At 39.4% G+C, this 24,157-nt stretch overlaps 4 protein-coding genes across 5 annotated transcripts; 2 read left to right on the forward strand and 2 right to left on the reverse strand.

The window, feature by feature from the left end:
- Positions 1 to 1,524: 1,524 nt before the first annotated feature.
- On the reverse strand, positions 1,525 to 5,060 carry LOC126696801 (serine/arginine-rich splicing factor RS31-like). 2 transcript variants are annotated; one of them, XM_050393524.1, is made up of 6 exons: positions 4,896 to 5,060; positions 4,522 to 4,672; positions 2,785 to 2,921; positions 2,352 to 2,581; positions 1,963 to 2,241; positions 1,525 to 1,811 (listed from the first exon to the last, which is right to left on the reverse strand). In XM_050393524.1, the coding sequence occupies exons 2-6, from the start codon at positions 4,625 to 4,627 to the stop codon at positions 1,781 to 1,783; spliced, it is 783 nt and encodes a 260-aa protein (XP_050249481.1). In that variant the 5' UTR covers positions 4,628 to 4,672; positions 4,896 to 5,060; the 3' UTR covers positions 1,525 to 1,780. The 2 variants fall into 2 exon arrangements, with proteins under 2 accessions (XP_050249481.1, XP_050249482.1); XM_050393525.1 differs by having other exon boundaries at positions 2,809 to 2,921; positions 4,896 to 5,059.
- A 683-nt stretch (positions 5,061 to 5,743) lies between these two features.
- Positions 5,744 to 12,311, reverse strand: LOC126696402 (probable methyltransferase At1g27930). The gene is made up of 2 exons (XM_050393153.1): positions 12,267 to 12,311; positions 5,744 to 6,266 (listed from the first exon to the last, which is right to left on the reverse strand). The coding sequence occupies exons 1-2, from the start codon at positions 12,309 to 12,311 to the stop codon at positions 5,787 to 5,789; spliced, it is 525 nt and encodes a 174-aa protein (XP_050249110.1). The 3' UTR covers positions 5,744 to 5,786.
- A 246-nt stretch (positions 12,312 to 12,557) lies between these two features.
- Positions 12,558 to 13,262, forward strand: LOC126696403 (uncharacterized). Its single transcript, XM_050393154.1, has one exon. It carries the CDS (start codon positions 12,558 to 12,560, stop codon positions 13,260 to 13,262), a length of 705 nt encoding a protein of 234 aa, XP_050249111.1.
- An 8,053-nt stretch (positions 13,263 to 21,315) lies between these two features.
- Positions 21,316 to 23,074, forward strand: LOC126696404 (probable methyltransferase At1g27930). Its single transcript, XM_050393155.1, has 2 exons — positions 21,316 to 21,339; positions 22,515 to 23,074. Exons 1-2 carry the CDS (start codon positions 21,316 to 21,318, stop codon positions 23,061 to 23,063), a joined length of 573 nt encoding a protein of 190 aa, XP_050249112.1. The 3' UTR covers positions 23,064 to 23,074.
- The last annotated feature ends 1,083 nt before the right edge of the window (positions 23,075 to 24,157 follow it).

Genomic DNA, 24,157 nt, shown 5'->3' on the forward strand with positions numbered 1-24,157 from the left:
TCTTTTCTAGATTTTTTTTTTAAAAAAAATTTTAACAAAAGTTAACGGAAATGCCTTAATAAATTTGAAACTTAAAGAACTGAAATGATCGAAAGTAAAGTTAGAGGACTGAAATGAAATCTGAAGAAAGTTAGAGGATCAGTTTTGCATTTTAGCCTAAATTATTTTAAGACATTGTTAACTTGTCCCAAAGTAAAAATAAAAAATAATGTTAAAGATTATGGGGCGTATTGCTTTGTATGCTCAGATCTGTTTTTAAATTCTTCTTTTGAGTGTTTTGGCCCAACAAGAATAGCCATTACACTAACAAGGTAACTACAAAAAATGCTCTGTACCATGGGCTAAAATCGAATATTCTTAGCAAAACAAGGAATAGGAAAACACCCGCTGGAATTATTCATATTTATTCACATTGTACGTGATGGAAGTGCTGCCCTACAGCTACAAGCAACGAAGTTTACCTAGATCACATATATATGAGAAGCACACTTGTGAACATAAAATATTTTCTTTGGAGGCAACTTCATTCTAGGACCGAAATTATATGATATGAAAGTTAAATCACAAGTATATAATATATGTGTTTACTGGGCGAAAGGTAGAAAGGAAGTGACCGAGTCAGGATTTGATTTCAGAGTTGGCGAAATTTATAACTAATATACATATATGTCCTTACAAGAACACGGGACATACGTAGATACACACACATATTTAGATGGAAAACGAGGCCAAACAAATACAAAATCCCAAATCGTTCTTCGCAAAGACAATGCCATGTGACATTCAAAGGGGAATGTGTAGTAGTAGTAGTAGTTTGGAGGGCACAAAAGGCATCTTTCAATCACCTATCCTGGGCTCGATAAGAGTTCTTATAAATGGACATTAAATGCTTGAAAGCCCATGAGAGTCTATGAAGGGTATACTAAAACCCTCGTTTATTGATGATTCAATCACATTTAATTCACTCCCATTTATATCAATGGATCATATCGAACCAAATTAATGAACATAACCGCAGCGCTAAGTACAAAAAGCAACCAGAGCCTCCACTAATCCCACCACCCAAAACATAAAATACGATGAAAACCAGAAATTCAAGCAAGCTTGATCCTTTCTTGAGGATTAATTTTACAAAACTATCATGCTGTTAAAAAATTTAGGAAGAACTAGTTGGGGGCCACCGGTATAAACTCACTCTCCTCAACCTAACACCCAAAACTTTTCAGATAATTTAATTCGTGCTACATAAGGTTGTATTTTAGAGCTTGATAAATCCAAAATGTACGTCCACCACCATGTCCACATTGATGACAATAATGATTCAGATTTTCTTAACACATGAAAAGTGTATGGTCGGGAGAATGGGGGGGGGGGGGGGGGGGGGGGGTGAGGGGAATGAGGTGGGTTGGGCTATTATATCAGGGGTCAAAATCGGATGCCCATCTCAAAACTCGCACAGATTGTAGGGGTCTCAACAACCCAATTCTAAACCTAAGCTGTTGTCATTGCCAATGAACGGTACGGTTGAAACGTAAATGCAAATCACTTTTAGACATAACATCAGGTCTTGAAACAAACAAGTTTTGACAAATATAGTCAATTCTAAAAAGGAATATCCAATAACTTTTCCATGATTACTAATTCAAGGGGAAAAAAAACCTTCTCCATGATCACTGCTAACCCTAATATCCAATGTGCATACAAAAGAAAATACCTAAAACTAGTAGTAACATCTCCAAGCTACATATTCACCACTTCCCCAGAACCAGGAGTTTCTCTTTCAAGTTCTTGACCTTCTAACAGGCGATCGGCTGCAAGTCGAGATTCAAGGAGAAAATTAAAATAATAATAATAATAAAAGGAAACATAAAACAAGCATGTAAGCTCCAAACACAAGTTTTAATAATGCAAAATTTCACAAAAAGTATGACCAACATGAGGAGACATTGAAAGTATGAATACCTTCGGTATCGGCCAAATTCAGGACTCCTGTTCCTACCATAATCAGGACCCCTGTGCCTGTCATATGTTGGCCCATTGTACCTATCATAAACAGGGCTGCCAGGACGACCATAGTCAGGACTTGGCCGCCTGCGATACACTGGACTTGGTGACCTTCGGTAAGGACTAACCCCACGCCCACCATAACCTCCTCTTTTAGGGCTATCATAACTCCTGTCACCCCTATCATCATCATCCCTCAAAGCATACTCAACCGAAACCACTCTGTCTAATAGCTTTCTGCAAAATGACAGCACTTATTTAAGTTCATTAGGTCACATTTACAAAGAGAAAGACTGTAATCATGGGAAGGTTAGCCAAGTAATGCAATGGAAACCCCCTTTACCGACCTCATGTGAGTAGCCTCAAGGGCTCTGGTAGCATCCTCCTGAGTTTCAAACTGGACAAATGCAAAGTTACGTCGAATTCGGACATGAAGAATCCTTCCATATTGTTCAAAGTGTCTTTCCATATCGCGAACAGTTGTGCGTATTGGATCAAAGTTAATTACGAACAAGGTTTTAGTAGGCCTCTGGTTTGCCCCTGACCTAGATCCATCACGAGGCCGACCTCGTTCACCCTAAAAAAATTAACTCATCATGATCAGGAAGAAAGGATACTGATTCTCAAAAAAATAAAATAAAATAATGGAAGGATATAGTTTCTTCTTTCTTTTCTTTTTTTTGGAAAAAGTGGATATTGATTCCTTTTTAAAAGGGTTAAAACAGGAATGCTGGCAACTTTAAGAGCATGATGATATATAAGTGAGCAAAAAATGGGTACTTTATGTGTAGAAAAATATTGTACCCTTGCCCACTCCACTGACAGCCTACGCCTGTCATAACCAAACGGCCTATTATCAACGGCACGAATAGCTTCTTCAGCATCACGCTCATCCACAAAATAAACGAAAGCAAAGCCTGCAGTAAGAAAACAAAAGAAAAATCAACAATAGAACTGAAGGACAGCAATGACAAATCATCCACTCAGCTCATAGCACATTAGTTTCAGGTTTTCTTTATCCCTGGCAAAAACAAAAAATACAACACCTGCATATAAGTGAGGGGCTGATGAACATAAGGCCGTAGAGGTGTTGCATGATGAACTAATGATTGTTGCATGTAAAAAGTTCTAATCCAAAATTTCAGGTCTGAGATGTCACTGCGCATGCTTCGCCATTCAGAAAGCACGAATTCAGTAATGGAAGGCATAGCATGACAGAATTCATTCATCCCACTACATTCAGTTGTTGGCATGGCATGCAGATATCATTGATCCCCTATGATCATTGTTGGTAGGCAAGGCATAATAAATTGACTGATTCCACTATGTAAATTCTTGTGAAATGGCATGCGATGAAGTGGGTGAGTCATGAGTGAAGGATTGATCGGAGTGTAGAAAGTGCAGGATGATGCTATCAGTGGGGTGGAAGGAGATCAGGCAAGCAAGATGGTTTCCTTTCCAAAATAAGTATTTTGCACAGATGTTGGCGAGCCCAGATAGAAGCTCAGCTCATTTTCCATTAGCAGAAGTTCCTGCGTCAAAAGAAACACTTAAATATGGAGATTTTCTCCAAAGAAATTGCAAATTTGTGGTCCCCATTCATTTCCATCAGGAAACAGTCATTGGATATGTACACTACACAAGTGGCCATACATCCATATCCAATGAATTGATGTTTGTACAAAACTTTTGTTAATAAAAGACCGCCGTGATGGATATCCTTGAGCCCAGTAATCAAGGGAGCAGCCACAGCCTAAAAAAATCACCTAGAGGCTACCAAAAAAACCCACACAACCCATACCACTCCGCTTTAAAACAGAACATTCAGATAATTGAGGACAGAAACAGGAAGAAGGAACCAGGTAGAGAGTGCCCAAATATATAAGGTGAAAAAAGAGAGAGAGAGAGAGAGAGAGAGAAAGCGGGTTCCGAAGTTTAGACTCAATTACAAAAGAGAGCACCAAAATTAATTATAATGGTAGTAGCCAATGAGCTGTAGCTAAATTCGCACTTCCTCCCCTCATAAGTTCTAGATATAGGGTGATTCCATGGGTTCAAAACCGATTGGGTGTGTGTATAACTTACCAATTAGTAAAATTACTTAAAATGGTAATAGTAATAGATGTAGGGACTTCATTGGAGATAACTTCCACAATATTAAAAAAATTTAAAAAAAAAAAAAAACCACGCCGATATGAAAGATAACCTCAATCTCACACACTTCAACATGTGGATAACCTCCACAAACGCATGCCACAACGTAGAAGCAAGTCTGTTAATGACTCCTACTACGCCACATTACATAAAAGAACAATAAGAAATTAACACAACATGCACTATTTATCTGTACAATTCGATAGCTACAACAATGGGCAATCAGCAAAACATTCTAATAAAATAGCTACTACTTCGACATGGGTAGCAAAGATATATAATATATATATAGCTGCAATTATTAAAAACCACAAGTACCAAACAGTTATGACAAGTTCAACATCAATATCAAAGTTCGCTAACCAGATTTCATGTCGACGCGCTCAATCTTCCCGTACTTTCCGAACAAGCGTTCCAGTTCAGATTGGCGAGTATCGTACTCAAAGTTTCCCACGAAAATCGGCCTCATCGTCGCAACTACCCAAAAAAAAAACCCTAATCCTTTGTTTGTTTCCTGAGAAAACACAAAAAAAAAAAACAAGAAACTGGCTTATTCGGTAAGTCAAGCAAAAACCATTTAATTAATTGAAACAAAATCAACGGCAAGTACAAAAGGAATCTTGTCTTTTTTCCGAGAAACCAAACACAGAAAAAGAAAGTAAATAAAAACAAATACAGTGATTTGAAAAAGCAAGAAAGATTAACAAATTGTTAAGAGAGAGACTAGATGAAACTACCTTAAGCTTAAAGCCACCGAATCCGATTCGTCTCAGAGCGAGAGCAAAAAGCAAACCCTAAGAAAGAGAAAAGTGACTGCGTTTCGTAGAGAGTGGTACGGTGCGTTTGTTTATATATATAGCCCAAAATTTATTCAGAAGTTATTCGCGGCCGTCCGATTTTGAGATTTTGGTCAGCGAATCGGATGGTGGGTTCATTGTGAAGTAGTCAGTGATTGACTTAGAGTCTTCCACTAATTGTATTAAAGAATAATTACAACAAACCCATCTGAGGTTTGGCCCGTTTACACTTTACCTATCCGTGGTTTAAAACTTATCACTTTGCCCACCTGAGGTGCCTTCTGTTAGAGATCTGTTACCCACCTCTCCCTTTGTCGTTAGAAAAACACATTTTTAGAGAAAAACAAACATAACAAAGATAAAAAAGTTATGGTTTTTTTTTTGCTTAAGAACTTCTTTTAGAACAAAACACAAACCAACAGTATTGCTATTCTCTTGTCCATTGGTTATTCAAACATGTATTCAATCCTTCACCCTTGCATGGAGCTTTGCACCCACCTTTCCTCCCGTAATTTCCACACTACCCTCGTCATTCCCTCCATCTCCGGCACCACCACCACTCATATTTCCTCTTCCTTCTCTCAAAACCCACTCATCTCGAGTCCTCCTATGCGCCCTAGATCTAATCCGACCCGCCAGCAATCTACCCTCGAACTCCAAGCCTATATCACCACCAACCGCTCTCAATCCCAACCTCCCATCATCTGCACCATCGTCAACTTCCAGATCGGGTGGACCAAAGAGGTCTTACAAAAATTAAACTCAGCAAAAAGTAACTGAGTTGCTCCCAGCAACACTAGCGTTATTAGCCGCAGACGGAATCTCAAAATGCTAGAGCCTCCCGACAGCCTTAACCAAGTACTTCCTACAAAGAAACTCTTCAGCAAAAGCCTTCTCTACTCTCCGATCAACATCGTGCAGGAACACGTGCGTCACACCGGATCCCTTCCTGTTCCTCACCATGACCGCCGCCGAGAAAATCGCACCCATCCTACCTGGCGCTTCGGCGAAGTACCCTCTCGGCGCGTTGATCATTATCAAATCCCACTCCGTCTCATACACCTCGTCGGGAAGATTCTCGAGCGCCAAACGACACCGCGTGTTGCCACGTAGGTACGCATTGGACGGCGAGCAAAGGCATTCGGAGCGGTACGAGGAGAGGAGATGGTCGGCCTGGGAGAGCTGGGTTCGGTACTTGACCGTGTGGGCCTTCAGGTACAGCGAGTCCTTGAGAACCGTCTGGAACCACTTCGGATCTTCCTCGAGGAACACCGTTTTGCCACGTGGGTTCAGCGAGGTGCACCGTGTTGGCTGGGTGAAGCTCTTTCTTACCCGTTGCTTTTGAGCAATGTGACTGGGATGATGGTATCACTCGTCGCCTTGGCATCTGGGCTCATGGTGATCGATCATTCTGATCGTAAAATCACGTGGGCTTTGATGTTCAACTTCTTTTCTTTTATTACTCTCCTAAGACTCCGACTCCAAGAACTCTCTTTATCTCTCTCTTTTGTCATAACAAATGATAGATTTAGAGTTTAGAGATTACAACACTCACAGATCTCTCTCTCCTTTTCTTCTTCCTTTGATTTGATTCATAAGAAAGAGAGAGAGTTTGAGTTATGCAGTTTTAAGGCGAAGTTTTTAAGCAATAAAAAACCCTAACTTTTTGATCTTTGTTATGTTTGTTTTTCTCTAAAAATGTGTTTTTCTAATAGCAAAGGGAGAGGTGGGTAACAGATCTCTAACGGAAGGCACCTCAGGTGGGCAAAGTGATAAGTTTTAAATCACGAGTAGGTAAAGTGTAAACGGGCCAAACCTCAGGTGGGTTTGCTGTAATTATCCCTTGTATTAAACTTTTAAATTGCAAATTATACCTTAAAGTTTGGGAATATTTGAATTTTACAGCTGAAATTTTAGAATTTTGATTTTCTCCTCTAAAGTTTGGGGTGATTGAATTTTACACTCTAACATTTTAAAATTTAGATTTTATCCCTTAAATTTTAAGAATGTTTGGACTTTACTCTTAAAAGTTTGAGGGTTTAAAATCCTTCCAAATTTTAGCGAGTAAAATATAAATTTTAAAATATCAAGGTGTAAAATTTAAACACCTTAAACTCCTAGAGTAAATTTTAAATTTTGAAATTTTGTAGTGTAAAATTTAAGCTCTCTCAAATTTAAGAGTGTAACAATTTACCTAAACTTTTATAATAAAGAGTGGCCTGGAATTAAATTCATGCCCAAAACCGAAAGGCCCAAGCTAAACTCTTTCCTATTTGTGATCTGGGCTTAAATCTAGCGAGGGCCCCCATTTTATTTTTTGTGGAAGGTTCTACCTTTTAGTAAAGCTGAGTTGCTGTACCTTTCTAAAGAGTTGAAGAAATCGTACTTTTTTATTTGTTCTCATTTGAAGCAACATAATTTAGTTGATGGGCAATACTTTAGGTGTTGTGCTTTAAGTTTTTCTCTTCAAATTCAGTCATGTGGCTATTTAATTAAAAAATACACTTTTAACCTATGAGAAAAAATTCACATGGTAGAATTTTAAGAATGAAATCTAAAAAATAGAACCTAATTACTGTACCTAAGTCTTACTCATAATTGATAATAACTTATTAGCTTTCATTGATATGATAGCAAAGAAAGATTTTTTTGAACTCTTTATTAGGGAGAAAATGAATCCAAGTTTGCTGGATGGGTGAAAAAGTGTCTTGGGTTAAAGCAATTGCCCAACCAATCACAAAAACAAAAACAAGGTAAAAGCCATAGATTTAGATATAGATTTACAAGTGATAGTCTGTATGCTTGGTTGGTAAGACATCATTGTTTCTTCCTATTGCATTTAAATGTGTGTTGGAATAATGATCTGACAGTTAACCGTGCATGCAGATGCAGTGTATTACTGTCCAAAAAAAATTTGGGCCAAAGCCAAAGTCATTATTCTAAAAAGAATAAAATACTATCTAGTCATGCCAAAAAGAAGGGAAAGGGTTAATAGTTGTCCAAAAACCCTTATAAATTGACACTTACTAATTTTAAACATAACATGGAATTATAAAACAATAAAAGTCACAAATAACATTGAATCAAAAAAGTTCATAGTAAGTTTCTTAACTCCCCCCAAAAGTTACCAGAGGGAGGCTTCCTAGAATCCAACTCAGTTTCTCAAGCCAAGAAGCCCATCAGAAGTAGTCAAGGGGGCATATCTCAAAGGAGGAGCATCCATCCACTAAAGTTGGAGTTGGAGTACGAATGTAGCAACTCTTTTCTAGAGTCACTTGTATGAAACCGGCTTGAGTACTGTGCACGAGAGTATTGGACCTATTGAGATGCTGACATATGTCAGATATTTGCCACATGTCAACATCCCAACAGGTCCAATCCTTACCCCACCCTTATAAGGATAAGCTTTATGATTGTTAGAATTTTGGACTTGACTCAATTGAGGCTCTCCTCAAATCCATACACATTGACATGATATGGGCATGACAAAGTTTGAATAATAGTCTCAAATAATTGATCACATCATCCTTATGTTCTTAAGTGGTTGGTTGCTTGTAAGACTTTTTAATTTGCAGTTTTGCACTATTTCTTAGGTTAATTTAATTTAATCCATACATATATATTTAATTTAACCCTATAAAATGGTATTAGAGATTTAGAATTCCCTCTATCCAAGCATTAACTTCTATAGAAAGACCCTTATAGTTCTCACTTTTTACCTTTAATAGTTTCTAAATTATATTTTTATCACCTTTATTTATTTGTAAATAACTTTTTTTTATATTTCCCTAATATATTTTAAATAAAATATGAATATTTATGTTTGTAGGGATTAAGGGCCTAGAAATGGATATTGGGTCATGGGCCGAATCCAAGGACATTCAAGGACATTAAATCATCTGAGGACAAATGGATACTAATGGAAGTATACAAGTTAGTAGTCTGAGGAAGAAGTTTGGTCATGAGGGATTGGGAATATAGTCTGAGGAGAAACACCTCCTCGGCTAAATAGAGTAGAGGTCAAGGATCCGACCTTTCATCAAGAACAAGGCACCAAACGATCATACTGGTAAGGATAAGCATCAAATTGGGATAAGATAAAGGAAAGGTGATAAATATCTAAGAAGAAAGCCGCTACCACCGTATTGAATGCTCTATAGCTAACTCTCTGGCAATGTGGAGGTAATAGTAATACTTGAACAGCAACATTCAAAAACTTCAGGAAGGTGCTAATGAGACAAGTATCAAAGCCAGCAACCTGATCTACTTGTGGAGGGCTGAGATGGAATGAAGAAGGGGGATATAAAGAAGAAAAATCTCATTACAAGAGGTGGGAGAGAGAATCAGTAGAAAAATCACTGTACACTCAAGAACTATAATTGTGTATAAGCCCAAGAGAAATATATAAGAACTACCTACCTTGGACTTCGCTGAGGAGGATTTTTCTTGCATAAAACCGTTTATTCATACTATTAAGCATCATTTAACCTACTGTGATTGTTGTCCAGCTCACTAGAGTTCAGTTTCTAGCCTACTCTCTACAAATTCATTGTTTTGGGCTCTTTGAGCCTTAGTCCTTTTCGTTGTTGGGCTTTGCATCCAAATTTTCCCATTACAATGTTCTTTTCAAACTATTGTTTTTTTTTTTTTTTTTAAATGTATTCCATTAAAATGAGTTTAGTTTATAATTTTTTTTTTTTTTTAATATCATATGAAGCATTTGCCAATCATGTATAGGGTATTGATTATCTCACACTCACTAATGTACCATCTCTATACATATTATCAAACTCATGTGTTAAATATGAACATTCTTTAAAAATGTGGGCATTGGCTGTGAAAATATGAACATTATGTTTACAGAATGTACATTAACAAATGCGCAACAAAATTTTCCCTTATATTATTACATTCATAAGTTGTGCTTTTTTATGTGCTTTTTTTTTTTTTTTTTGCTTAATGACACCAAGTGCTTAAATTTTAAACTCATGTGTCATATATAATGGGATGGATCAATTTATAAGTAGGCTAATTTTATCACTTTATTTTTAATATTAAGTTAATATTTATTTTATTTTATTTTGAAAGAAGTAGCAATGAATTCATTTTGGAAAGAAACAATCCTACGAGCCGATATTACAATATGGATAAAGTTTCTATACAAACTGGCTTGGAGGAAGTTCCTCCAAACAACTAGGTGGCAATCTTAAACAATGACAGGTACCCTGGTCATGTGCACCAATTTTAGAAAAGTAACGTTACTAAACTTCTCTCTCAGTTAGTTGTGTCTCTCACCTAAATCACTCTTTCTCTTTCTTTCTCTCCTTCGTTCGAAGTCCAAATTAAAACTAACAACATTAAATGGCAGAAATCACTAGTACTGGCACCAGCCAACCTTCTTCTTTTCTTTTTTTTAAAAGATCAGAAATTTTATCAATGGAGAAACAAAGATTACAATGATCTTGCACAACAGTTGGCACTTGATAATAACTCACCACTAGGTTCACGTCCCAAACCCAATCTAGATCTTAGTGAAAGACCCTAAACATACCCACATCAAAGAGATTATGAAGTATAAGACAAGCGAATTAACCCCAGCCTATTTTTCACAACAAGGATTCTTTTGATAATCAACAAATTTTATTAACAAGGGAACAGAAACTACAAACTAGACAAATTATGTTGTTGTGAACAACAAAATCCTTGTCGGTGTTGTTCACAACAAGGATTCTAGGTAATTTCTCATTAATAATAATAATAATATATATATATATATATATATTTTTTTTTGGTTTTAGGCTAAAATTTGAGAGTAATGGAGGTTATTTTTGGTTTGGATTCAGTAGGGATTAGGCGAACTAGTAGAGAGAGCATGTTATTAGGAACCGAGGAGGAGCAGGGAGAGAGAGAGAGAGATAGAGAGAGAGAGAGAGAGGAAAAAAGGGGTTTGAAGTCTGATTTTAGTCTAGAACGAAGGAGAGAGAAAGTGTTTTAGGTGAGAGAAACATCTAAGAGAGAAGTCAGTAACTTTACTTAACAGCGTTACTTTTCAACTTTAAGCTAAAATTGGTCATCTGCAATGCACATGACCAGGACACTTGTCATTGTTTAAGATTGCCACCTAGATGTTTGGAGGAGCTTTCTCCAAACCAATTTGTATAGAAACTTTATCCTTACAATATTTATTTTGGCTCTTTCATCCATATTTACATCACATCTACACGGATAAGATTTGTTTTTTCTATTTTTATAACACATATGGTATTTAAAAATTAAATAAATGTCAATTGTCATGCATTGACTAAAAATAGGAGGGAATTGAATGATTAAATGGAGAAGATTTTTTCCCCACCTACTAAAGTCACATGTTTGACGTGCATGCCTGAAACTATTGATGGCTCTTTTTTTTTTTTTTTTTTTGAAAGGAACTATTGATGGCTCTTCCATCCATAGTATTTGTCATGTCAATATATAGCTCTTGTTGTAAGTTCTTTTAAAAATAATAATTAAAATAAATTGCAAAAATACAAATTACATTGTTTTCAAGTTTGGTCAATTTTTATTTTTGCTAATTAATTCCATTAAATTCACATCAGTTACCATCATTAATCCTTTCATCTCTAACTACTATATATTTATATTAACTGATGGTGTATTATAAAATAGATCAACTCCAAGCTCGTCCATAAGGGTCGTCCAGGGCAAGAATAGAAAATTGGACTGTATAGAACGCTCGTCCGTGACAAGGTCATCCATCCAAAAGATACTTGGACGACCTCCATACATTTCGAGCGTGCTTCTCTATACATGTTTTGGACGACCTCCACATTCCTATTTCGGAGCACAAGTAAAAATCGAGGTTTATTGCTACAAACCGCTTCCAATGACGATTATGGAAAATAAGACCAAACAATATGACTTCCATGGCAGTTACGGAAGTTAACTCCAAACCTTACGACCTCCTCAATGATAGGGGAAGTTATCAGACAAGTAACCGCTTCAAGTAAGCACTCATCTACGCCAAAATAAAGTAAGTTTTTCGAACATTTTCAAAGAGATTGGAATTCCAGAATTACTGACTTTACCATTGGAGGGTTCTTGGCCAGTCCTCCCCGGTGACCTTTGATTGTGTATTCATCCTTTCAAGTTTCCCAAGTGATTCTCTTACCATTGAAGCCCGAAGCATTCAGTCTACTGATTTTATTTTGTATCATCAGTTGGTGCTATCTATGAAGAAAGATTTTTTTTTTGCAATTGATCTTTCTTCAACAAAAAGATTGCATGGTTCGGACAAGATCAAGGGCCACCAACCCAGGCCATCAAGAAAGTAGGGATGCCTCTAGTAATCCCCACCATGGTTGCCAGTCAGCGCCTGTCATGCAACTGCCATCCGTTCAACACATATAGTCCATGGCAGCCGCCATGGCATAGTTAACTCATTAGAACCAAGAGTTGACCAGAGAGATTGGCTTAAGAAGACAACATCGTGAAAGATATGCAGAGGGGCAAGCCCAAAGTCAAGAAGATAGAGGAGGAAACGCTGAGCCCAAGAGCCAATCAAAGGGCACCATTTCGCGAAGGGTGCCACACTTGGAGAAGGAGATGGATCAGATGAGGAAGGTCATGGACGAGATGAGGGAGAACATGAGAAGGGCGAATCCCATAAAGGATTTAGTCCATCGAACAAACTCCCCTTTCACGGCTTCCATCAATGGTCACCCCTTACCCCCGAAGTTCAAGATGCCTTCCTTGGATTCGTATGATGAAACGCGTGACCTTTTCGATCATATTGCTACTTTCAAGACTACAATGCACCTTCAAGGGGTTCCAGACGAGATTATGTGTAGAGCCTTCCCTACCACCCTCAAAGGACCAGCACAAATGTGGTTCAGCAAGATACCTCTAAACACTGTGAGTTCTTTCGAAGAGTTTAGTAAGTTGTTTGTCAATAATTTCATCAGAGGACAAAGGCACAAACGTTCCTCGTCCAGCCTGCTAACCATTGAACAAGGAGAGAATGAAAGCTTGCAGTCCTTCATTACTCGTTTCAATAGGGAAGCCCTAATAGTGGACGAAATGGACGACAAGTTGTTATTGGCAGCCTTCCATAATGGAGTTAACTTTGACTTGTTCATCCACAAGCTTTACGAACAAGAGCCTCAAACCATGGCTGAACTCATCCATTCAGCCCCAAATTTTATGAATGCAGAAGACGCGATTATGGCCAAGAAGAGAAAAAGAGCCGAGAGAATGGAAGCAGATCTCTCGCGCCACTCTAAACAAGGTCCTCGTCCAAAGAAGGGGTAGACGGGAGAAAAGAAAGACCAAGACAACAAGAAGGCAGGCTCTTCAGCACGAAGTCAACAATATATGCCCTTGAACATGTTGCTGGAATAGGTGTTTATGCAAATCAAGGATGATTCTTCTTTGAAGTGGCCCGAAAAAAATGAAGGGAAATCCCAACAAGTACAATAGGAATAAGTATTGTTGCTTCCACAGAGACCATGTGTATGATACAGACGGGTGTTTTGATTTGAAGCAGCAGATAGAAAATCTCATCAAACAAGGGAAGTTGAGAAACTTCCTTGGACGAGATCATAAAGACGAGAAGTTGAAGGCAAAGTTGAAAGAGCCATCAAGACCTCCACTTGGAGAAATAAGAATCATCATAGGGGGAACCTCAACAGGACAATCTTCCAAGTCAAGGAAGACATACCTAAAGGTAGTGTAAAACGTCCAACTTTCAAGACGATCCCCGAGGACGAGGACCACGGACGAGCAGGCCATTACATTCACGGACGAAGATGCTAAAAGGGTTCACCACCCACATGACGACGCGATCGTTATTACTTTGCTTATTGCTGACTATACAACCAGAAGAGTGTTAGTGGATAATGGTAGTTCAGCAGACATCTTTGTACTACCCTACTTTCTAGCAAATGAGGCTTGGACGAGACCAACTTAGTCCAGTGAACTCACCTTTGGTGGGATTTGGAGGTATGAAGGTACAACCCGTGGGTACTGTTACGTTGCCTGTGGTGGTAGGAGCATATCCATAACAGATAACCAAGGAAGTAAACTTTCTTATGGTAAGGCAAGCGTAATGAGATCAGTTAGCAACGAGAGAATGTTACGTATCCATGTTGGCTATGGACGAGCAAGTTCAATCAATGAGTATTGAAGAAAGGAGAATTGTTGCAGAACCCACCGAAATGCTGGAGGATATCCCTCTGGACGAGAATGACCTGAGAAGTATACTAGGGTCGGAGTGAGCATGGAAGAGAAAACGAAGCAAGACCTTGTCCCGTTCTTAAAGAAGAGCATTGATGTGTTTGCATGGAGTCATGAGGACATGTCGGGTATAGACCTTAGTGTCATTACCCATCGTCTAAATGTAAATCCTTCCTCCAAACCCATACGCCAGAAGAAAAGAGTATTTGCTCCTGAGCGAGACAATGCCATTAAAGAAGAGGTTCGAAAATTAACTACAGCAAAGTTTATTCGAGAAGTTTATTATCCAGACTGGTTGGCCAATGTAGTAATGGTCAAGAAGGCTAATGGTAAATGAAGGATGTGTGTGGACTTCACTGATCTAAACAAGGCCAGCCCCAATGATAGCTATCCATTGTCGCATGTTGATCAGTTGGTGGACTCGATTGCAGGTCATAGGTTGTTAAGTTTCTTGGAGGCTTTCTCAGGTTACAATCAGATAAGGATGGACAAGGCAGAAAAAGAAAAGACATCCTTTATCACCAATCAAAGCTTGTTCTATTACTAGGTAATGCCCTTCGGTCTGAAGAACACAGAGGCAACCTATCAAAAGCTGGTTAACCATATGTTTCGTCTATAGATTGGACGAAATGTGGAAGTCTATGTAGATGAAGAGTTTGGACGAGGGGAAACACTTGGACGACCTTCAAGAAACCTTTGATACGGTTAGGCAGTACAACATGAAGTTGAATCCTAGCAAGTGCACTTTTGGAGTTTCATAGGAAAATTCCTCGAGTTCATGGTTTCACATAGGGGAATTGAGGCAAATCCTGATAAGATTCAAGCAATACTGGATATAAAGCCTCCGCAAAGTATCAAAGAAGTCTAGTCTCTTACTGAACGAGTTACTGCCCTTAATAGGTTTGTCTCTAAAACTACTGACAAATGTTTACCGTTTTTTCAAGACTCTTAAAAAGGCATTTGAATGGATGGACGAGTGTCAGAAAACTTTCCAAGACCTTAAGACCTACCTCATTACAGCTCCCCTGCTGAGTCCATCCGTGCCTGGTGAAGAGTTGTATTTGTATCTGGCAGTGTCCCCACATGCAATGAGCTCAGCTTTGATTAGAGAAGAAGGAAGGGTATTGAAGCCGATCTACTATACAAGCCGAGCACTAAGAGAGGCAGAAGGACGATACCCAATGATGGAAAAAACTAGCCTTCACTTTGGTTACAGCTTCTAGGAAGTTAAGACATTATTTCCAAGCTCATATCATCAACGTCTTGACAGATCATCAACTAAAGAAGGTAATGAACAAGTTAGAAGCTGCAGGACGACTGATCCAATGGGCTATAGAACTTAGTGAGTTTGATGTCAGGTACTAGCCGAGAAACGCGATAAAGCACAAGTACTGGCAGATTTCATTGCAGAGTTTACCCCGAGTCAAGAAGAGCTAGGTAAGCTGGATGAAGTTTAAAAATGGGTCGTTAATGTGGACGGCTCGTCCACATTATATGCAGGAGGAATTGGAGTTATACTTAAATCTTCGGAAGGAGACAAGTTGAGGTATGCAGCCCATCTTCAGTATCAAACTACCAATAATGAGGCTGAATATGAAACTTTCCTTAAAGGATTGGAATTGGCTAAGTCACTAAGGGCGGAGTCAGTAATAGTCCAAGGGGATTTTTAGTTGGTCATCAATCAAGTGAATGGAACGTGTGAAACTAAAGTAGGCCGGATGAAGAAATATCTAAACAAGGTAAGGCAACTTGTCAAGAAGTTCAAAGAAGCCAGTTTTGTTTAACTCCCTAGAGAGGAAAATATGGAGGCAAATGCTTTGGCGAAAGCAGCCTCAGCCGGGGGAAGGGGGGCTATGGACGAGTTTGATAGAGTCCAATACATGCCAAGCATAGATCTTCTAGAAGTACAGCAAATTGGAGGAGAAGAAAATTGGATGACTCCAATAGTCATCTACCTCAAGGACGGAATGCTTCCAAAGGACAAGGACGAGGCCAGGAAGTTGAGAATCAGAGCTGCCAAGTATGTTCTTATGGATGAGGTGTTGTATAAACGAGGTTTTCCTTAGCCCTACCTAAGATGCTTAGCCCCGGATGAGTCGAACTATGTATTGAGGGAGATTCATGAAGGAGCATGTGGGAACCACTCAGGAGTAAGAGCATTGGTTCATAAGGTCATCCGTGCAGGTTATTATTGGCCAACTATTCAAGTAGACGCAAGGGCTTATGTCAAGGTGTGTGACCAATGTCAACACTTTAGCAATATTCCCAGGCAACCATCAGAGTATCTCACCTCGATGATGGCCCTATGGCCATTTGCACAATGAGGATTAGATATCTTGGGTCTCTTTCCACTCGGAACCAGGCAGATGAAATTTTTGGTGGTCGGGATTGACTATTTCACTAAGTGGGTGGAAGCAGAACCCTTAGCAAAGATCATGCAACAGAATGTCAAGAACTTCGTCTATAAGAACATTGTGTGTAGGTTTGGGGTGCCCAGGGTATTGATATCAGACAACGGATGACAATTTGATAACACACTTTTCAGGGACTTCTGCGAACACCCCGGAATTCAGAATCATTATTCCTCACCCGCCCGCCCTCAAGCAAAAGATTAAAAAGAAGTAGCAAACCGATCATTGTTGAAGATCATCAAGACTCGGCTTGAGGGGGTAAAGGAAGTATGGCCAGATGAGTTACCAGGTGTTTTGTGGGCCTACCGGACGACGATGAGAACCCCTACAAGGGAAACTCCTTTCAAGCTATCCTATGGAAGTGAAGCAGTAATACCTACAGTAGTACATATGGCCAATCATAGGGTAATGAAGTATCAAGACAAGGATAACAAGGGGCAACTCCGCCTTAACCTTGATCTAATAGACGAGGTGAGGATGGATGCAGAGTAAAGGACAACAAAGTATAAAAACCTCATGGCCAGACAATATGATGCAATGGTAAAACCTAGGCTTTTCAACATAGGGGACCTCGTCTTGAAAAAGGTCTCTTTGGCAACCAAAAACCCAGCTCATGGGAAATTGGGACCTAATTGGGAAGGACCCTACAAGGTTATCAATTGCAAAAGTCAAGGGTCCTACGGTATTCTGTGGGCCTATAGGATGACGGTGAGGAACCCCACAGGGGAAACTCCTTTCAAGCTAGCCTATGGAAGTGAAGCAATAATACCTGTAAAAGTACATATGGCTAATCACAGTGTAATGAAGTATTAAGACGAGGATAATGAGGAGCAACTCCGCCTTAACCTTGATTTAATAGATGAGGTGAGGATGGATGTAGAGTAAAGGACAGCAAGGTATAAAAACCTCATGGTTAGGCAATATGATGCAATGGTAAAACCTAGGCATTTCAACATAGGGGATCTCATCTTGAAAAGGGTCTCTTTGGCAACCAAAAACCCAGCTTATAGGAAATTGGGACCTAATTGGGAAGGACCCTACAAGGTTATCAATTGCAAAAAGCAAGGGTCCTACTACTTGGAAACCCTGGACGGGAGGAAATTGGAGCATCCTTGGAATGTTGAACACCTGAGAAGGTATTATTAGTAAGATATCAGCCTGGACAAGCATTATTCTGGACGAACCAAAGTTTGTTTTCGGTTTATCTACGTGTTGTTTGCATTGTGTTGTGTTAACTCGTCAAAGCTATATTAGTTTCTAAACTATGTGATGTGGATTATGGACGAAGTTGTGGATTTGTTGTATTTATTTTGTATTTTTCAAATTCCCTAAAGACATTAGCTTCTAAGCATGTGCCTCGCCTATGGACGATAGTTATGTTATGTACATAATGTTGTATGGATTCCTAGTTTTCATATTGTTTTCGTTCAGATTAATCCACAAGAAGACTAAAAGCCCAAGACAAGTAAATTCTCTAGACGCAGAGATGTAACGTCTATAAGCTTTCCTTAATAAGGATAAAGCGAAGAAAAATGAACCTAAGGTGCGTTCATCCAATCAATGGACGAGGAAAAACCTAAGATATATTTTCCCAACCAATGAACAAGAAAAAAGCGTGCACGCAAAAATATTCAAAATTCATAAAGGAATTTGAATAACCAAAGTCCAATCTTTGGATGAGTAAATGCTGGCAGTTTAACCAAAGACGAGTAATGAATCGTAAGCCTATGGACGAGGGGTAATGAAAGTTTTCTAGTCTATGAACAAATAAAGTTAACAAAAGAAACACCATTCATGACGAGTTATACTTGTAAAAATTTAAAGAATGGTAAAAAGGTTGAACATGAACAAATTCTTGTCATGGACGAGCTGAGGTTGAAACCAATATTTTGGATGTAAAAACATTCGTCCATGCAATAACATGTTTAGTGAGTAAAAGCAAAGGTGAAGAAAATAAACATTCATTCATCAGCCAAGGGTGGATGACCAACGTCCAAAAACCCTTATAAAATAAAGCTTAAAAAAACAATTGTTTAAACAGCTCATCCTAAAACTGTAGACGAGTTAAATGTACTTGAATAACTTTGAATGATCCAAAACAACGAACCAAAAAAAAAAAAAAATATATATATATATATATATATTTATATACATACAAGGATAAACAAAATATCAAAATCTCGTCTTCATGAAGGAGGGGCGTCAGCATTGGGGTCATCCTGAATTGGCTGGGTGGTGGCATCGTCCTCTATATTGATATCTTCTGAGCTCGTCTGGAGGAGGGAGCTTGTAGCAGCACCACCAAGGTTGAGTTTAATGGAGCTAAAGTCAACTTCGAGGAAGTTTTCCATAGCGTCCATCCTGAAATCTTCAAACCCGGCTGCATAGTTGGTGTCCATCAGATCAGTAAATTGCTTGGACGCCTTGAACTCTACAACCGCGTCTCCTTATGCTTTTTCGAGAAGGGCACTCAACTCGTCATTCCTCTTTTGGAGGTGATCAAGACGAGTATCCTTCTCTATAGCATCAGTCCTCAACTCCTCAACATGGTTTTGCAGCTCCTTGGCTTCATCCTTGGCCTTAGCCGCCACCTTAACTCACCTCTTGCACTCTTCCTTAACTTCCTGGATCCTCGTCTTGTTCATCTTCGTTGCTTGCCTGGACATGGTGAGGAACTTGGACATTGCCTACACAAATGAGAATTTTGTTAGACAAAATACACATGCATATATTGCTGACAGGACGAGATAAAAAAGTTATACATACCTTAAAAAGGTCATGAACACCAGAGTGCTCAAACTCCTTCAAAGACATATCATAGTAGGCCGCCATGTCCTAGTCGGTCATAACCTTCTCGAACCTCTCCCAAGCCAGGTCTTCATTTTCAAGGAGATTTTGAGAACTTGTCGAGAAGGTTAAGACGAGGCAAGCACATTGGCTGTGGATGGAGTATTCATGGACGGAGGATCTCTAAGCTCGAGATCAACGTCATGCATTTGGGCAGAGGGCTGCTGGGTAGGAAGAACAGGAATGCTGGGCTTGACCCTTTTCTCCTTACGTCAACTTAGAAGGTTTCCCAAGTCAATAGCTTTGGACAAATTTTTTCTTTTATCATCTACAGATGGATGAGGCTGGTATTGGACGTCCTGCCTAACTGCCTTACCCATCACTTCTTTGCCTTTATTCTCTTTCATTATTGCCATCCCTGAAAAGAAAGACGTTAGTCACAAAAAAAAGGGGGGAGAAAAGAAAGAAAAGAGAAAAGAGAACTTACGTCTACGAACTGTAAGCTCGTGGGCAATGGCTTCACTGGACTGCTCAGGGCTTACCCCCAAATGGCAAGACGTTGAAGACTTACCAAAGAATGGAAAGTCCTGTCAGTATATAAACGAGCCTTTTGGACTTGTTCAGGATAGAACCTACTCAAATGAGGTCGTCTAACACTTGAAAAAAAAAAAAAAAAAAAGAGCAGAGAATTGTTAGACGACTACAATCAAGAATAAATATAACAAATAATAAAATGACAACAATAAGCGTACCTTCAGGATGGATGTTCCCTAACTTTCCTGTATAGAGAGCAAATGGATTCCTGCCAACCTCAACAGGGTGTCCAGCCCAGAAACCAGAGACAAAGAAGAACTCCATCTTCCAGTTCCTATTTGAGGTGACTAGGGAATTTATTAGCCTATAATCTTTCCCTTTGGCTGTGAATTGATAGAAGCCAAGGGATTGGTTAATCTTGGAGGGTTTGTAGCAATAGAGGAACTCGTCCATAGTAAGAGGACGATCCCCCTCAAACACCTCCCTCCATAAAACTTGCATAGAGACAACTAGACTCCATGCATTGGGATTGAATTGACATATACATAAACCCAATCTAGTGAGTAACTCCCTAGCAAAGGCATTAAGAGGCAACTTCAAACCCCTCGAGAGATAAGCCTCATAAATGCCAACACCAAAACGGGGTTGGCAACACCACTCCCCACGCACAGGTAACTTAGGGTTTAAGTCTTTAGGAATTTGATACCAAGTCTTATGGGAGTTTAGCCTTTTCTCGTCTGTCTTAGAAGCGACCCCTAGAGCACAACTGTAAACTATCTCAACCTCGTCTTGAACAGTAGACGAGGGAGCACTTGTACTAGCCCTAGACCCGGACTCAGCCCTCGTCTGAAGTTCTTCCTGGAGAACCTCTAAGGGAACCCTAGGGACACTAAACGTGTATTCGTTTGTGGTGTTTCCCCCACTGTTACTATTGCTATCACTACTACTATTATCACTAGAACCACTAAAATTGCTAGGGTCGTGATACTCATCTATGGCCTTATCAACGCTATTGCTAGACGAGGAAAGGACAACCTCAGACATTTTTTAAGAAAACTTAAAACTTGAGGACGAGAATAAAGAAAATACCTAGATCTAGACGAAGGGAGACTATAGATGTAAGAAACTTCTAAACGAGGCGCTAAGGCGAGGAATGTCAAAGAAGGAAATTTCAGAAATGTAAAAGGTAGCAAAGGAATTCCACGATTTATAGGCAACAGACTTTAGCATCTGAAACAACACAACCAACCAAAAGGTGACACATGGCATGCTCCTCGAAAAAATGAATCAACGCGACCAGTCACCAATAGGATCATGACACATGGCACACCTAATCGCTAGCATAAATACATACATCTAAAGAATGGCATCAGGCTATACATTTCCTTAGACGACCCATGGACAAGAGGGCAATTGATGGTGTATTATAAAATACACCAACTCCAAGCTCGTCCATGAGGGTTGTCCAGGGCAAGAATAGAAAATTGGTCTGTATAGAACGCTCATCAGTGACAAGGTCGTCCATCCAAAAGGTGCTTGGACGACCTCCATACATTCCGAGCGTGCTTCTCTATACATGTTTTGGACGACCTCCACATTCCTCTTTCGGAGCACAAGTAAAATCGAGGTTCATTGCTACAAACCGCTTCCAATGACGGTTATGGAAAATAAGACCAAACAATATAACTTCCATGGCAGTTACTGAAGTTAACTTCGAACCTTACGACCTCCTCAATGATAGGGGAAGTTATCAGACAAGTAATCGCTTCAAATGTATACTATATAATATAAGCACTCATCTACGCTAAAATAAAGTAAGTTTTTTGAACATTTCCAAAGAGATTGGAATTCCAGAATTGGAGAGAAATACTAACTTTCCCATCGGAGGGTTCTTGGCCGGTCCTCCCCAGTCACCTTTGATTGTGTGTTCATCCTTTTAGGTTTCCCAAGTGATTCTCTTGTCATTGAAGCCCAAAGCATTCAGTCTACTGATTTTACTTTGTATCATCACTAACCATTTAAAAAAAAAAATTGTATACAAAAAAATAATTAAATTAAATTTTAGGGATAATTACAGCAAACCCACCTGAGATTTGGCCCATTTACACTTTACCTACCTGTGGTTTAAAACTTATCACTTTGCCCACCTGAGGTGCCTTCCGTTAGAGATCTGTTACCCACCTCTCCCTTTGCCGTTAGAAAAACACATTTTTAGAGAAAAACAAACATAACAAAGATAAAAAAGTTAGGGTTTTTTATTGCTTAAGAACTTCGCCTTAAAACTGCATAACTCAAACTCTCTCTCTTTCTTATGAATCAAATCAAAGGAAGAAGAAAAGGAGAGAGAGATCTGTGAGTGTTGTAATCTCTAAACTCTAAATCTATCATTTGTTATGACAAAAGAGAGAGATAAAGAGAGTTCTTGGAGTCGGAGTCTTAGGAGAGTAATAAAAGAAAAGAAGTTGAACATCAAAGCCCACGTGATTTTACGATCAGAATGATCGATCACCATGAGCCTAGATGCCAAGGCGGCGAGTGATACCATCATCCCAGTCACACTGCTCAAAAGCAACGGGTAAGAAAGAGCTTCACCCAGCCAACACGGTGCACCTCGCTGAACCCGCGTGGCAAAACGGTGTTCCTCGAGGAAGATCCGAAGTGGTTCCAGACGGTTCTCAAGGACTCGCCGTACCTGAAGGCCCACACGGTCAAGTACCGAACCCAGCTCTCCCAGGCCGACCATCTCCTCTCCTCGTACCGCTCCGAACGCCTTTGCTCGCCGTCCGATGCGTACCTACGTGGCAACACGCGGTGTCATTTGGCGCTCGAGAATCTTCCCGACAAGGTGTACGAGACGGAGTGGGATTTGATAATGATCGACGCGCCGAGAGGGTACTTCGCCGAAGCGCCAGGTAGGATGGGTGCGATTTTCTCGGCGGCGGTCATGGCGAGGAACAAGAAGGGATCCGGTGTGACGCACGTGTTCCTGCACGATGTTGATCGGAGAGTAGAGAAGGCTTTTGCTGAAGAGTTTCTTTGTAGGAAGTATTTGGTTAAGGCTGTCGGGAGGCTCTGGCATTTTGAGATTCCGTCTGCAGCTAATAACGCTAGTGTTGCTGGGAGTAACTCAGTTACTTTTTGCTGAGTTTAATTTTTGGAAGACCTCTTTGGTCCACCCGATCTGGAAGTTGACGATGGTGCAGATGATGGGAGGTTGGGATTGAGAGCGGTTGGTGGTGATATAGGCTTGGAGTTCGAGGACAGATTGCTGGCGGGTCGGATTAGATCTAGGGCGCATAGGAGGACCCGAGATGAGTGGGTTTTGAGAGAAGGAAGAGGAAATATGAGTGGTGGTGGTGCCGGAGATGGAGGGAATGACGAGGGTAGTGTGGAAATTACGGGAGGAAAGGTGGGTGCAAAGCTCCATGCAAGGGTGAAGGATTGAATACATGTTTGAATAACCAATGGACAAGAGAATAGCAATACTGTTGGTTTGTGTTTTGTTCTAAAAGAAGTTCTTAAGCAAAAAAAAAAACCATAACTTTTTGATCTTTGTTATGTTTGTTTTTCTCTAAAAATGTGTTTTTCTAACGACAAAGGGAGAGGTGGGTAACAGATCTCTAACGGAAGGCACCTTAGGTGGGCAAAGTGATAAGTTTTAAACCACGGGTAGGTAAAGTGTAAACGGGCCAAACCTCAGGTGGGTTTGCTGTAATTATCCCTAAATTTTAAATAAAAATAAAGTCTAAATTTTTTATATAAAAAGAAAACACCCAATGGAGCTTCAGCAAAAATATGAAATGATTTCACTCTCATTTATTTTTGCTTCATTTTCAATCACTGTGAATACGGAAGATCAAAAAGCAAAATCCGAACACCAATTAATTGAGTTAATTATAGGATTCAATTGATAGTCAAGTGGTAATTGTATTCTTTGTTTGTGGTTTAAACCTCACATCTCCCCTCCTTTATTATCTATATTATCTACACACATAATAATAATAATAATAATAATAATAAAAGAGTTAATCCTTGCAAAATTCTACCTATCTAATAATGAGGAGGAGAAACCATGGCTTCAGGGTCTTAGCTTGACATAAAAAGCTTCAAATAAAGAAGGAATCAAGGGAGAGCATTAAGAATGCTCAAACCGATTATGTGGAGCTATAAAAGTTTTCCACAACAACTCTTTATTTACTAAAGATAAGCTTGGACAAAGAAAAAACAAGTGAGAATGAA

Source organism: Quercus robur, chromosome 8, assembly GCF_932294415.1.
Source record: "Quercus robur chromosome 8, dhQueRobu3.1, whole genome shotgun sequence".
NCBI lineage: Eukaryota > Viridiplantae > Streptophyta > Magnoliopsida > Fagales > Fagaceae > Quercus > Quercus robur.